The 15,535-nt window shown below is 45.7% G+C and overlaps 1 protein-coding gene across 1 annotated transcript in view; it reads left to right on the forward strand.

The window, feature by feature from the left end:
* Positions 1-14,202, forward strand: part of LOC104935617 (target of Nesh-SH3) — a 31,575-nt gene extending 17,373 nt beyond the window's left edge. Inside the window, exons 3-23 of the mRNA XM_027291835.1 lie at positions 1,026-1,182; positions 1,386-1,600; positions 2,239-2,291; positions 2,745-2,784; positions 3,641-3,712; positions 4,203-4,277; positions 5,514-5,810; positions 6,700-6,777; positions 7,249-7,437; positions 8,277-8,342; positions 9,290-9,376; positions 10,790-10,858; positions 10,952-11,104; positions 11,206-11,295; positions 11,400-11,609; positions 11,707-11,812; positions 12,739-12,818; positions 12,950-12,979; positions 13,059-13,217; positions 13,303-13,425; positions 13,522-14,202. Coding sequence (XP_027147636.1) covers positions 1,026-1,182; positions 1,386-1,600; positions 2,239-2,291; positions 2,745-2,784; positions 3,641-3,712; positions 4,203-4,277; positions 5,514-5,810; positions 6,700-6,777; positions 7,249-7,437; positions 8,277-8,342; positions 9,290-9,376; positions 10,790-10,858; positions 10,952-11,104; positions 11,206-11,295; positions 11,400-11,609; positions 11,707-11,812; positions 12,739-12,818; positions 12,950-12,979; positions 13,059-13,217; positions 13,303-13,425; positions 13,522-13,637 — 2,465 coding nt within the window. The 3' untranslated portion in view covers positions 13,638-14,202. The remainder of the gene's footprint in view (positions 1-1,025; positions 1,183-1,385; positions 1,601-2,238; positions 2,292-2,744; positions 2,785-3,640; positions 3,713-4,202; positions 4,278-5,513; positions 5,811-6,699; positions 6,778-7,248; positions 7,438-8,276; positions 8,343-9,289; positions 9,377-10,789; positions 10,859-10,951; positions 11,105-11,205; positions 11,296-11,399; positions 11,610-11,706; positions 11,813-12,738; positions 12,819-12,949; positions 12,980-13,058; positions 13,218-13,302; positions 13,426-13,521) is intronic.
* Positions 14,203-15,535: the final 1,333 nt, after the last annotated feature.

Consider the following 15,535-nt stretch of genomic DNA (forward strand, 5'->3'; position numbering starts at 1 on the left):
GGACCCTTTAAGACTGGAGCCTTTAAGACGGGAGCCTTTAAGACGGGACCCTTTAAGACTGGAGCCTTTAAGACGGGACCCTTTAAGACTGGAGCCTTTAAGATGGGACCCTTTAAGACTGGAGCCTTTAAGACTGGACCCTTTAAGACGGGACCCTTTAAGACTGGAGCCTTTAAGACGGGACCCTTTAAGACTGGAGCCTTTAAGATGGGACCCTTTAAGACTGGAGCCTTTAAGACTGGACCCTTTAAGACGGGACCCTTTAAGACTGGAGCCTTTAAGACTGGACTTCTTAAGACCTGAAGAAAGTTTGACTTGTTTGTGGCGGATGGCGTCGACCCGCCAAGCCTTGAACCAGTGGACATGATGGATGGTTGGACCTGGTAGGACCTGGTTGGGCCTGGTTGGACCTGGTTGGGCCTGGTTGGTTGGACCTGGTTGGGCCTGGTTGGTTGGACCTGGTTGGACCTGGTTGGACCTGGTTGGACCTGGTTGGGCCTGGTTGGTTGGACCTAGTTGGGCCGGGTTGGTTGGACCTGGTTGGACCTGGTTGGACCTGGTTGGTTGGACCTGGTTGGGCCTGGTTGGTTGGACCTAGTTGGGCCGGGTTGGTTGGACCTGGTTGGACCTGGTTGGGCCTGGTTGGACCTGGTTGGGCCTGGTTGGACCTGGTTGAGCCTGGTTGGACCTGGTTGGAGTTGTGCACACTGCGGTTGTGTTGGAATGCTCTGTGTGTTGAGTGATGTTACACCGGCTCTCCTCTCCGTCAGCTCTCGCCTCCTCCTTCATCCAATAATCCGTTTTTTTCCGTCCCTGTCAAACAAGTTGGCCGAGTGGTCGGAAAGCTTGACCCAGGCGTCCTCTGCCACTCTGGGCGTCTTATTAAAAGCTAATGTCAGTTCCTTCTGTCGAGCGTTTGGCTGCTGCTCCGGGTTTTTTTGAAAACACGCCATGAGGGAGTGAAAGTGGAGATCTGCCGGCCAGAATTAACAACACCTAATGGGAGAAGCTGTTTCCACACTGAGGTCACAGCGCTGAGGACAGCCAGAGACAAACCACACGCCTCAGAGACTCGCTGCTGGATCGCCGCTTGTTTGTCGTCTCCGGCATCGCGTGGTCTTCTGTGGCGTTGGCGAGGCTCTGTATGTCGTTCAGGGAAACTGATGAGTTCAGCAGTGATTGGTTGGTTTGGTTCAAATGCTCGTTTTCCACAGAGGATGTATCCTGGTCACATCAGCCATCATAGTGAAGCTAAGACTGTCAGGACTGATGAAGACTGTCAGGACTGATAAAGACTGGACTGATGAAGACTGTCAGGACTGATGAAGACTGTCAGGACTGATAAAGACTGTCAGGACTGGTAAAGACTGTCAGGACTGATAAAGTCTGACTTCGTTGACTCTGACTTCCTCCTTCAGGTTCTACACCATCCGATACAGAGAGAGGAACAGGAAGTGGATCTACCAGACTTGCCCGACCAGCGACACGGTCATTGACAACTTGAAACCCAACACGCCGTACGAGTTTGGCGTCCGGTCCAACAAGGACGACCGCAGCGGCATGTGGAGCAAACCGGTCATCCACAACACCAACATGGGCAGTAAGGAGCCGATTATTAATAATAACTAAATCCTGTAACTCTTGACTATATCCTGCAACTCTTGACTATGTCCTGCAGCTCTTGACTATGTCCTGCAGCTCTTAACTATGTCGTGTAACTCATGACTATATCCTGCAACTCTTGACTATATCCTGCAACTCTTGACTATATTCTGTAACTCATGACTATATCCTGCATCTCTTGACTATGTCCTGCAACTCTTGACTATGTCCTGCAACTCTTGACTATGTCCTGCATCTCTTGACTATGTCCTGTAACTCTTGACTATGTCCTGCAGCTCTTAACTATGTCGTGTAACTCTCGACTATGTCCTGCAGCTCTTGACTATGTCTTGCAACTCTTGACTATGTCCTGCAGCTCTTGACTATGTCCTGCAGCCCTTGACTATGTCCTGCAGCCCTTGACTATGTCCTGCAGCTCTTAACTATGTTGTGTAACTCTTGACTATGTCCTGCAGCCCTTGACTATGTCCTGCAGCTCTTGACTATGTCCTGCAGTTCTTGACTATATCCTGCAGCTCTTGACTATGTCCTGCAGCTCTTGACTATGTCCTGCAGCTCTTGACTATGTCCTGCCTGTCATGGCTGATTTGATCTGTTTCTCTCTGAATTTCACAGATAAAAACACACAGAAGCCGTACAAGCTGCGAAATCCTCTGGCAAAGCCGCTGGTACGTAACCGTTGTTGTGGATGTTGGCCTTTACCTGTGTCTTCTTTAAAAAAATGAAAGAAGACACACACACACACACACACACACACACACACACACACACAGTGTACTTTAAATGTCTTGTGCTCCTGAAGCTGCTTCAGGCCAAAGGACCTCACAGAAACATGACTTCATTCATCTCTGTCATGTTTAGCTTCCTGTGGGCCCCTCTGCATGTCCCACGCTCTCAGCACATGTATGTAGCATGAAACATGCGTGTCGTATGACAAATGCCTCCCGGCTGACAGATGGGTTGATGTGTGTGTCCTTAAAGGGGTCAAAGGTCGAGGTCTTCGTGTTTCAGAGGAGATTTATGGCTTTTAACGTGTTGAAATGAGCTCACACAGTTCAGCCTGGAGCTGTACTGTGAGTTAGATCCTGACGGTGATCACGAATCGTTTCTTTGTGTTTCAGAAACCTCTCGGTCCTCACGCTCTCTTCCCCCCTCGTCCAGGTAAGATCTGTGGATTCTTGACTTTTCTTTGTGAACTTGTTCAGGCAGCGTTCGTTGGCTTTATTCAAAGAATCTGTTTAATAGCCGTGCAGGTATGTACAGTCCGCCTCCATCTGTTTTCAGAGGCGATGATCATAAAACACAGAATAAAAGCTCTGACAGACGTGTCGACGTGTCCGGGCTGGCTACATATTTCACTGAGGAAACGTCTCATTTTTCATGTTTACACTGCAAACTTTACTTTTCTACACACAGCTTCTTAGAGAAACACAAAGATTTTCACAGGAATGCAGAAAAACATTTACAAAGTGTAACCAGACAAAACTTTACAGGTTAAATCAGCTAAATATTTATCAGTGATTATAAGACAGATTACAGAATAAGACATGCCTATAATTTTAATACAACACTAATAAATCTGTCCAAACCTCGTTAAGAATCAGTGTCAGAGCCAAAATATGAGCCCTGTAATCAACCTTAATACACGTTTAGAAAGTTTATTAAACCTTAATCAACATCTAAAAAGTTTATTAAACCATAACAAAGTTTAATAAACCTAAATTAAGTTTAATGAAGCTAAATGTATTAATGAACACTAATAAACATTTATAAAGTTTAGTGAACTTTAATAAACCTTAATAATCGTAATAAATCTTCAATCATTTGATTCTTTCAGGTTTTCTTCACGTTTGTTTCGTGCCAGCGAACATCGTCTTTGTTAAAATCATCTTTATGTTCGTCTGTGTGTTTCGTCCGTTCATCTCGATGACTCTGATCTGTTTAAACTCACAATTCATCTAAACTTTGATATTCATCTCTTTGTTTCTGTGGTTTTATTTCCTCGATTCGTTCACAGCTCTCCACAACAGGACTCGACTCCCTCCTCTGCTCAAAAACCCGACTTTCCACGGAGCTCCTCGCACTTTTGGTGATTATTTCTTCTTCTTCTTCCCTCCACGCACACAAACACACACATCACTTCCTCTCCATTCAGGACTTGCCAGTCGAGGCTCAACAGGCCGTCCAAACAGCTGTGACAGTTTCAGGTCGTTCCTAACAAACTGACAGTTTCATCGACGATACAAAGACGAACTGACTGCGTTTATCTGCGTCATTGTTTTATTTCTTGTTGAGCAAAGCAGAACGAACAAAACATTTCAGCTGTCGTCACATTCACAGATTCACACACACATTCACTAATTACTTGACTGACACTTGATTGGTTGCTGGTTTTTGGTCGTTCTCACTTGCTTTTGGGAGGAAGTGAAACACCAGAACCGGACACGTTCATCAACAGGTAAAACGTTCAGTGAACTCAGTTTGTTAGGAACAGATGACACGTTGGTGTCTACCTGTGGTCACACCTGCTTCTGTTGAACTGGTTTCATTTCCTCTAAAACAAACGTTATTCCCCACAGCGCCACCTGAGAGCCAACAGGAAACGTTACCTCTGCCCGGCTCCGCGGAGCCTAAATGGCCTCATGTGTCACTCGGTAACAAAACCAGATTATTTTAATCATCAGCTTTATCCGCAGCCTGCCTTTTACCTGCTTCGGCTGAGCTCAGTGATGCACCTGGGAGGGGGCGGGGTCTGAGACGTGCAGCTGTTGTGATTGGCTGCATGCTAGCATGCCTTGAGCCCAGTTAGAAAGTCGATACGAGGCGTGGAGATGATGTCGCTGGATCTCAGGTGCTATGAGTAAGTTCACTTTGCCCCACCCATGAGCGCAGCCACAGCTAGTTTTTGCTGAAGGTCATGTGACTGCGATGATGCTTCATTTGTGCATTTCTAACAATCAGCGTTCTTCTTCTGCTTTTCTTCTTTCACTCTCAATGTTTTGTCGTCTTTTCCAACTTTCCTCAAACTTCAAAACGTTCAATAAACCTAAAAAACTAAAATGAAATTTGAAGACAAACCTGTTGAAATTTGTCGTTTTCAAATTAATGTACAAAAAGACAAATCTGGACAAACATCTTGATTTGGACTAAAAATGTTTTGGGGTATTTTGTACAGTTCTGTTCGATTTGAAAATCATTTTATCAAACAGTTGTCCAAGGAAAGAAAATCTCAGACTAAATAACTTCTTAAAAGATATTTTACCTGAGGATTGTCAGCGATCAGTGAAGCCTCATTTTGTAGCAGTTTCAGTAAAGTCGTGTATTTTGACCCTTTGATTTTAGGCTCTCTTCCATCTGTCTTCAGTCCTGTCTTCAGTCTTGTCTCCAGTCCTGTCTGTAGTTGCTTCCTGAAGTCATTGCCATGTTCGATCAGTCTGCATGACAGGACTGCATGTCGGCCAGTTCAGACGCAGACGTTGTTGGATTTTCCCATCAGGAAAAGACAACACAAGTCGTTCTGCAGACGCCGTCCTCTGTCCGTGTCTTCATAAGTACAATGTCTTCTGGACTTTTCTGTATTTCTGTGAGGTACGAGGTTATGGGACCAAAACTGCTGATTGGAGAATCTTGTTGAAAGTAGGGCTGGGTATGATTTGAATTTTGCAGATACAATCCCAGACTTATAGAATAAAACAATGGCCAGCTCTATTTCAAAGAAAATATGAAAACCTTTCAAAGACATGTATTTGGTGACTCCATCAGTGTTGGAGATGATGAGATGAATCAGAATACATGTCTGTTCAGTTTAATGTCAATCAACCCAAAACAAAGATTTGGTCTGAAATGAAACCTTCCCATGATCACAGTACCTCTCTCCTCTCTCACCCCAGACAAAGGAAACACTGTTAGAAACGACACCAATCGACCATCGGACCATCTTCCCGCCCTCCCCCAACTCCTGCCTACCAAAGCCCCTTCCACCAACACCACAGCCTCCCCCCTCCTTAAATTACCCTCCGGTGGTGACTCACATCAGGGGCTGTCCACTAAAGCGCCCCCTAAGGTGTCCACTAAGACGTCCACTAAGGCCCCCACTAAGGCGTCCACTAAGGCCCCCACTAAGGCGTCCACTAAGGCATCCACTAAGGCGCCCACTAAAGCACCCGAGATGCCTCATAACCCTGCTGGTAATTCCCACCTCCAAACTACCTTTTTTTATTTGAATGTTTGACATCATTCTGGAAAAGTGAAGTTAGAGAAAACATCTGTTGATCTGAGCTGTAGAGCACCTGCTGAGACAGAGGACAATAAAAACAATAATTAGATTTAAAGGAGTGCTACTGTATCTCCAACAGACTCATGAAAACCAGAGTGTCATTTGCAACCAATTACACAATTACACGAGTCGGAACTGCTGGCGATTAGCTGCTGGTTTACATTTGAGAATCGCCAAGATGTGAATCTCAAACAGCCAAATCTTCCTTTTGTTACCTCCTATAAGAGATCTGTGAAAAGGTTTACAGACTTTTCTGGTGTCCTTTAACTGTCATTTTACATTTTGGGGCTAAAACATTGAAGCTTTCTTCTGCATAGTTGAATTTGAACTTTCAGGTCTTGTGGCACTTTGTTTTTCTTTTTCTTTGTTGTGGTCACAACTTTTCCTAATTAAATCTTTGTGGCTTAAACATGCTGACTGAACAACACAAAAACAAGAGTGTCATCTGCAAACTGTCTCATGACTGCAATTTAAAAAACTTTCCTCCAGAAAACTGAAAGTTGTGAAATGTGTGAAATAATGATTTCTGAATGAATTAGGTCACAGTGAAGATATGTTTTTCTTTTTGTTAGAATGTTAGTGAAGCAGATCTTTGAAAATATGAGTGTGTAAACGTCAGAAAAAAACATGAACCTTAGTCCGGGACGCTTTGTCTTTCAACCTTTTTTACGACTTCCAGGCTGTCATTAAAATTATGAATATAATTTTGTTACATTTTCATTCGACAGGTCGTGGATCATCTCTTGAGCTAAAAAAAACGCGCGTTCCCTGTAGCGCTAAACTTTCTCTTTCCCACACAGCTTTCGGGAAATCACAGGACGGATCATCACTGCTGAGATCAGCTCTGGCCAATGAGAGAGCCAAAACTAACAACTGGGGTAAAAATGACCTCATGAAATGCTTCCTATGTCTTGCAGTCAAAGGCAGTCTTGCTCTTTCTGTCCGTGTCTGCTGTTAATCTGCAAACATCTTGTTCCTTCGAGCTTCCAGTCGGCTTCCAGATAAATCTGCGATTCAGTTTTTTGTCCACAGGAATGGCTGTTGGCTCCGGGAGTTGCACCATTTTAAATGCATTTCATCCAACATGGCCTCCAATGTCTGCATGTAGCACACAATCTTACAGTCATGGTTGGTTCATCAGAGCTCATCAGCAGCTTCAATGACTGTGGTTTTCTGAGATTGTTTGCGCTTAAAGTCAGGCTCATTTGTTGGTAGAATCACCATTAGAGTAAAAACGTCCATCACTAACATCACCGCTCAGGGCTGCTGCAAGCTCGCTTCACTGGCAACTCAGACAAAGACCAGCTCAGATTATAACACAGATCCTGCAACTGTTTTTCATCTTTTAGGTCAAGGCAGCAAGAGAAATCTCTCTCCACCGCTGCCTCTGCAGCCTTACAACCCAGAAGTGACCACGGTTGTCAGATCCATGAGGCCACAATCAAGAAACCCTCTCTTTCCCTTCACTAACGGCCTCAGCCATCCCCACTCTTCCTCTAGACCCAGTAACTCATCCCCAACCTCGGGGATACTCAGGGGTAATCCTCCTGTTACTCTTACTGTCTTTATTTTCATCTGCATCGTTTGTGTCACCAGGAAAATGTTTGACAGCCTTCAATGGCGAACTTCCATTGAATTGAAACAGGAAGTAGAGTTCACTTCCTCATTTTTATGTCAGCTAGTACAACCTCTGAACCGGCAGTGTCCAGTCTAACAGTGAACACAGCGACAGAACCTCTGAACCAGCAGCGTCCAGTCTAACAGTGAACTGTCGCTGTGTTCGCTGTTAGACCGAACCTCTGAACCGGCAGTGTCCAGTCTAACAGTGAACACAGCGACAGAACCTCTGAACTGGCAGCGTCCAGTCTAACAGTGAACACAGCGACAGAACCTCTGAACCGGCAGTGTCCAGTCCAACAGCGAACACAGCAGCCTATCAGGTGGTTTTCTTGTTGGGTTTGGATCCTGGCGTCCCGGGCTGAGTCAGTTCAGTTAGCGCTTCGCTGCTGATCAATGTTCCATCATGAAGTCTGTGACTCATCTCGGATCGTGAGCTTTGTACGATGGTTTTGGTTGAGTTCATAAAAACTGAAGTTCAGATTTATCAAAACTTTTCCTGATGACACCGACCCGCCTCTGCTGGTTCTGTTATGAACTGTTTGTCTCTACACTGTCACAGTTTTACTGTTTTCGCTGCTAAACGAACCTCACACCTGAAACAACCAGTCGAGTCCATCTGAAGCTTGAGGTCTGAGAATGAGTGCGTTCATGAATCCACCCAAAGGTGCATGAACATGGTTTCTTTGGACTTGGACGGCTGTTCTCGTGTTGGGTTCCCTTCTCTTTCCCTTCGTAACACTTGGTTTTCTCCCAACAGTAAACGGACAGCCTCATCGGGGCATTTCCCTTCCTAAACCTGCCATATGGCCCAGAACTCAGCTGGGTAAACCGACTCGTTTGTCACTTTGTGTTCATCATTTTAACCCTTCAGTCGCTTTTGCAGCATCTTCACCTCCACTGCAGCTCGATGTTGGTGTTTCTGTCTCCATCCATTTTGTTTATTAATACTTTTATGTCCATCCATCTATCCATTCGTCCATCCATCCATCGGTCTGTCCGTCCACATTGCCTTTTGTCCGACATGTTTCAACTTGAGCTTCTGCAGGTTTTCAGCTTCTGGCATGGACTTCTTCAAATAATCAAGTGGATGTTGGAGCTTGATTATTTGAGTTGGTTACATAAGTCCAGTAACAGCAGCAGACTATCATTGTGTGCTCCATGTGGTGGTGGTGTTTGGGTTTGAGGTCGTGGTCGGGGCTTTGGGAGCTTCACTGGGACTCTTTAGATGCTCGTTTATTCTTCTTCACCTCCGAAACTCACAAATAATTTACATTTTATAAACTTCAACCATCTGTGACCGAAAATCCTGAAATCTGGGAAACTAACGTCTTACGTGTTTGTTAATGTCTTTTCTCTCACCTATACCAACAATAAATAAACAAAACCCCAAATTTCCACAAATCTTAAATAAGTTCAGTTGATTTGAAGAATGTGTTTAGGAGATTAAGAAACTATTTTGTTTTGTAATTATGAACAAATTGGAAATGTGGTCACATGATTCAGGTTCAGGAGATGATTGACATGTATGTGCATGTGACGGTGTGCATGGTCGTCCTGTGCAGCAGGCATGAGCTGGTTTTCGGTGTCTCCCATGGGTCTGTTGTCTTTTCTGTGTTACCATCCAGATCAGGTTGATCCAGAACATGTTGACGGGAGCTTCCCGAACTTTGTGATCAAAATGTAAAACAGTGGAATGCTCGCTGAGTCTGTCTGAGTTTAGATGAAGGTATGGCAGGAAATGTTAAAGACGGTGTGTCTCTCCTGCTGCAGTCAACAACTCACTGCTGGAGGACAAGAAGTCTGAATTCCCTGACGTGTTCGGCCGTTCGAGTCCCACCGTTGAGGAGCGGTTATATGGTTGGTAAAGGCATGAGTTTCGCCCTGCCGTGTGCTGACTGGCACTTCAGTTGCTTCAAGCTGCCAAGACTGCATGGTTTGGTGCCGTTCAGTGTCCAGAGTCAAATCTGAAAAAAAAGTCTGTCAGCTTCAAAGCTTTGGCTCGAAGACTCAGCAGAGCCGGTGGAAAATACTTTCTCTTTTCGGAAACTATATGCTCGTCTGATCGTCGGTTTACTTTGTGAGAACCTCGCTCTGCAGAGCTTTGCACTTTTTCTTGCCGCAGAAACTGAAAGAAGAAACTGTTTGTAATTACGCTGTGATGAACCTGGCATCTGGACCGGAACTGCCCAGTTACTCTGGTCCGTTTGCTCCTGTCCAGGGTCCGCGTGCTTCAGCCTTTGCTTCTTGCTTCTTGATTATGAGCATTGTAAGCGCGATGAGCTTCAGACATGTTGCTGCAGACGCTGTGTTTAGGAAACACTCATGCAACCCAGGACAGCATGGCGTGCACCGAGCAGCGTTCAGCCCAACGTGGAAACCGCTGTTTGCTTTTTATTGCAGGACTGTTTGTGTGTGAAACGAGAAAATCAAACCAATATTTATTCATTTAGTCTCGCACTGTAATCAGCAGCCAGCGCTCAGCATGGACTGTGATTACAGCACAGTTTCCACCATGACTTCTCCGTATAAATTTCTTACAATGGTTCCATGTTTTGAAGAATAAAAAAGCTTCACTCAGGAGAGCAAATCTCCAGCAAACCTCCAGCAAACCTTCCGCAGAGCTTGGCTCCGTGGGCAGCCTGGCGTCGTCCTGCCTTCATACATATTTACATGCGACTGATTGAGAGGAATGTGTCTGTATTGTTTCATGTGAAGAGCTAAAAAGTTTCAGGACTCCTCCATCTTTCATGTTTCTGGCTTCGCATTTATTCCATTTAGTTTTGGACCCATGTCAAATCCTTGATTGTGAAGAATTTTGGCTTCTCTGTAAATGACAGAGTCTGGGTGGTGGTTGGGGCGAGGGGGGTGTAATTGGCTGCAGGTTCTGGACTGGAGTCGATGTTGGATTGTAGAAAAACACACAGGCATTACACGGGATTGTTCATGTTTTCAGGTTCATTTGGCGTTTGGAAACGGGTATCGAGTTCTGCTGCAGATTTTCCAGCAGATTAGAGAGCACCTAGCTCGAACACGGAGCCAAAGACCACGTTAAAGTTTCACTCTTATTTGCCTTATTTAGACAGAAACTGTCCACAGACACAACATGTCTGAATCTGATTCATGGCAGAGACGTTAGTGTGGAGTAAGTCACTAAGCACTTTATGTTGATGTAAAGGGAGTGTTCCACTGTTTTCCATTAGATATACCGTTTCTAAGATCTCCGAGTCCTCGTGCATGCACAGAGTGTTTGATGCTTATCGTTTGTTCCAGGATCTCCAGCTCGCCCGTCCATTGTCATCAATAAGAAACCAAACTTGGTGGGGAAACCCGGAGAAACCGGTAACTAAAGAAGAGTTCACAGACAATGATGATTATGTGCTCACAACTATCTATGTGTCAGATAAATAAATCTGTGTTTTTGTTTTTAATCAGACAAAGTGAACAACTTTAAGCAGACGGACAAGTTGCCAATCCTGAAACCCAAAGTCCCTCCAGCAACCGCCAAACCAACCAAACAGGAGCGGAAACAGACCACAACCACAACCACAACCACAACCACAACCGCCGCTGTGCCGACAACTGCTGGTACCAGCATCTTCTATATAAGACAACATTTACATTAGCATTGTAGCTGTCTATCGAATTCATGTGAACCTACAAACTTGTGTTGATGTTTCTGTGTTCAGCCAGTCGACAGGAAAGCTGGGAGGACTCGGACCTGTTTAAAGCGCAGCCGTCCTCTGACCTCGACGCCTTGGGCAAGAAGCGTTATGTGGGTAAGTGAACACAAAGGAAGGAGCTGAACCACAAACCCCGGCTGTGTTGGTGCCTTGCTCTGTCTGCCATGTCCACCTAAAAATCCATCCTCTGCTCTCCAAAGCACCTCACGTCATCTACCAAACGGGCAAGAAGCCGGACGAGCCTTGCTCCATCACCTCCTCCCTCAACTACTTCCCTGAAAACGAACCCGGCGAGGCGAATGTGACGGCTCCGCCAAAGACTCCGCCCTCCAACCTCACCGTGGTGACGGTGGAGGGATGCCCATCGTTCATCATCCTGGACTGGGAGAAAACCGACAATGACACCACCGGTATGAAGCATTCAGACCGAGATCTCGTAGGAAAAGATGAACTCAAGTCTCTCATCATTATGTTGATCGGGACTTGTCTTTGTTGTCCCCTTTTTAGAGTACGAAGTCATCTCCACGGCTAAAGGACCTGATGGGGAGCAGGTGTCCATCCTGACCACCAACCAGACTCATACCGCTGTGGAGAATCTCAAACCTGAGAGCAGGTATGCTTGACCTCTGTCCAGACCCTTAGTCAAGTCAAGTCCAGTCCAAGTCCAGGTCCAGCAGACCTTCAGAGCAAGTCATGATCTCCAAATGAGATGTGCATGTGCAGCTTCAGGTTTTTAAAAAAATGTTATATAAAAGTTCATATTCAGACAAACAGAAGGAGGACGAGATGAGTTGAGTCCTGCGGGCTTCAGGCTCAGCTGCAGCGACCCAAAATAAGTTTAATTTAATGATCACCTCCACACAGAACGTCTGCTAAACTGCGAGCATCCAGATCTGACAAAACGGCGGCCTGTTTCCCGCTCAGAGTTCAGCTGTCCAAACACGCCGAGCAATTACAGAGCTGAGCCGAGCGTCACGGCCAGACGTTCAGAGAGAAAAATAAGCAGTTTGTCCGTCACGCTCACTGAGGTTTTAATGAGCCTGGATATGGGAAAACTATTTGGTGTGAAGGAAGGTGGCTGGAAATGAAGTCTGGCACGTGTGGACAACTCAAAGCTGCAACGCCATCGTCCAAAAGGTGTTTTTATATTTGAGGTCTTTTAAAACCCCAAATCTGTCGTCATTTTAAAGAAAGTCTGTGGAAGTATTCGGATCATTTAGAGCAGTAAAAGCACTAAAACCATCCAGTGAAAATACGGTTACGTAATTGTCACGTAATTTACTATTTATTCATTGGTTTGTAAAAAAAACCTCAACATTATTTCAAATGATTCAAAGAAAAGCAGCAAAGAGAAACACACGAACATGCAGATATTATATCTTTAGTAGACTATGAACTAATTGCTCATGTAGAAGCACATAAACATAAATAAAAGTTCAAGTCTGGAGGGAAAACACTAAAACTCTCCTGATGCAAGTCGACCGTGACGTTCTGGACCGAGCCTGGTGAATTCACCTGCTTCTGTTTCTGTCTCGACAGTTACGAGTTCAAGGTCAAGCCAAAGAACGAGCTGGGTGTCGGTCCTCCGAGTGAGCCGGTGTCCTTCAACACAGAGTCCGGTACGGTACCACTCAACTGAAAGCTAATGTCCAAATTAGAGGTGGCACCAATTAAAGATTATTGGACGTAATGGTCGTCTCGCGTTGTTTTCTTGTTCAGTAATCGCTTTTCTTTTCCTTTACTTCGTCAGCCGACCCGCGAGTGAGCGAGAACGTTTCAGGTAAGACAAACTAACCACAGGGTCACCTGCACGGTTCTGATCTTCAGTCCAGCCGAGACAAACCTTTGTGTCTTTGCAGGAAAAGATGCCATCTGGACTCAGTTCCCCTTCAAGACGGACTCGTACTCCGACTGCCACGGCAAACAGTACGTGAAGAGGACCTGGTACCGCAAGTTTGTCGGTGTCCAGCTGTGCAACTCGCTCAGGTACAAGATCTACCTGAGCGACACGCTCAACGGTGAGTTCATGTTCCATGTTCGGCCTCATTTAGGAGTTTGTTTCAGCTCGGTTCTGATTTGTCTCTTTATTTTTTTACCGGGCAGGTAAATTTTACAACATTGGGGATCAGACTGGCTTCGGTGAGGATCACTGTCAGTTTGTCGATTCGTTTCTTGATGGAAGAACCGGCAGGCAGCTGAGAGCCGACCAGCTACCGTTCAGGCCCGGTAAACACCTTTCAAACATCGCTACCTTCTGGGCTGGAAGTCCAATTGAGTACCGGCTGATTGAATGTCCCATCACGTCTTGTGTTTCTGCTCCAGGTTTCTACAGGGCCATGCGTCAGGAGCCCGTCCACTTTGGCCAGATCGGAGGACACTCCCACGTCAACTACGTGTCATGGTACGAGTGTGGAACGCCCATCCCCGGCAAATGGTGAACAGACCGGAGTCGTTCTCGGAGAAGCCCGGAAGAGGAACCGTCAGCCAGGCTGGGATGGCGACAAACAAGCAGCAGTCCTTACAAACCTCTGAAGCGCCTCACCTTACCCAGTGCTGTAAAAACATGTACAGGACATACTCGTCAGGGAATTAGTAACGAGAGAGCATTTTTAAAAAGTATGTAATAGCAAACATGCCTCATCTTTACTATTTATCAAGCAACAAGGTAGAAGAACAGGAAGATGCGTGGAGGTTTGGTCGCCCTCTGCAGTGTGGGGGGGCGGCAGACTCACGCTAGATATATTTTATTTTGTGTTGAAATAATGGGAAGCTGGCTCCCTGGATACTATTTTCATAACTTGTGAGATGTTATTTATCAAAAAGGTTACATTTCTTCACGACAGGCGAGGAGGAGTCGCGGGAGTTATTGGGATGTTCCTCCAGCGTTTTGTTTATTTGCGGCTCTTTCCCGTTGATTTGCGTTCACGGTCGGTCACCGCCAAGCAGACACCTCCACGTCACAACCAGCAGCTGACGGGCGCAGATCCGCGTCCAAAGAGCTGCTCCGTGTGGAGAATATGTGCGTGTGATCAACTTGCTGGATATTTTTCTGCCTCATGCCATGTACGTTAGCCTCCGACTGTCCGGGAATCCTAACTCAAACTTCGCAGAACAAAACTCCAAGCGCTCCGAGTGTCAGATATCAGCTGTTTAATGTGGACATCATATAAATGCTAAAACACGGTGAAGCTCTGATCAGTGCTTCAAACTTCATCACATGGTCACGTTTGTAGTAAAGCTTCTTCAGCTGCAGTTTGCACAGCAGAAATGTTTTTATGTGTATATGTATGTTCGGTACGTTTCTGCAGATGCGTTCTTCTTCTTCTTAGCTCATGTCACTGAGATACCTGTAAATAAATAAATCACACCTGAGGTCACGTTTCCCTTCTTCTTCTGCGGGAAGCTAACGAAATATCTGCGTTAGCCGCTAGAAGAGTCACAGAAGAAGAATGTAGCATTCCTGGATCAGCGCTACAAGCTAATGTGCTAATCTCCCGCCCTGGCCCCGCCCCTCAGGGACGCGTCGCTCTTTCTCTTGCTTCTGATTGGATGCTGTTTCCTCGACATTAACGTGTACTGTGCCTTTAAGTTTCTTCCGGAGCCTTGACTGTACTCATGCATCATTATACAGAGCGGGATGTTTGTTACCATGACGTCGAGCTGTTATATTTTCAACAATAAAGAAGTTTGATTTGTTTTTTACACAAACGTCTTCTGGTTTTTATTTCTCTCTCCAAATGGGCTGACATGACTGACCAATCATCATCACTTGGTGCGGCCAATCACAGACGGCCACAGATGTCCCATAATGCTTTTAAATCCTGACAGGTGAGCTTCAGGTGAGTTCTGCTGATTTATGGATGTTAGTTAGTTGATGAGGTCAGAGGTCACATGGTTATCACCTCAGACTGCCAGAGCGGAGCGTTCATGTTACCCACAAACCCCCTCTGCTCCCCTAAAAAAGTGTCATGAATCGACCGCAGCGCTCATGTGACAGATTACATCATTTTTCCAGGCCGCCGCCGCCGCCGGGACGTTCCTGTGAGACCACAGAGCAGTCGTCATGACAACCGGTGAAAAAAACTAAGAAAATAAGAGCAGGAAATCTCGTCAGAATAAAAGCACAGCGCTGAAATTTCACACTGTTATGTAACAACATGAAGACTCCAAAGACCAAAGACTGTCACGGAGACTACGTCCAGGTTTTAGACATTCTGTGGGGACATCACGGAGACTACGTCCAGGTTTTAGACAGTCTGCGGGGACGTCACGGAGACTACGTCCAGGTTTTAGACAGTCTGGACAGGAAATAAAACGATAAGCGTTCAGCTGATCA

Source organism: Larimichthys crocea, chromosome XIX (genome assembly GCF_000972845.2).
Source record: "Larimichthys crocea isolate SSNF chromosome XIX, L_crocea_2.0, whole genome shotgun sequence".
Taxonomy (NCBI): domain Eukaryota; kingdom Metazoa; phylum Chordata; class Actinopteri; family Sciaenidae; genus Larimichthys; species Larimichthys crocea.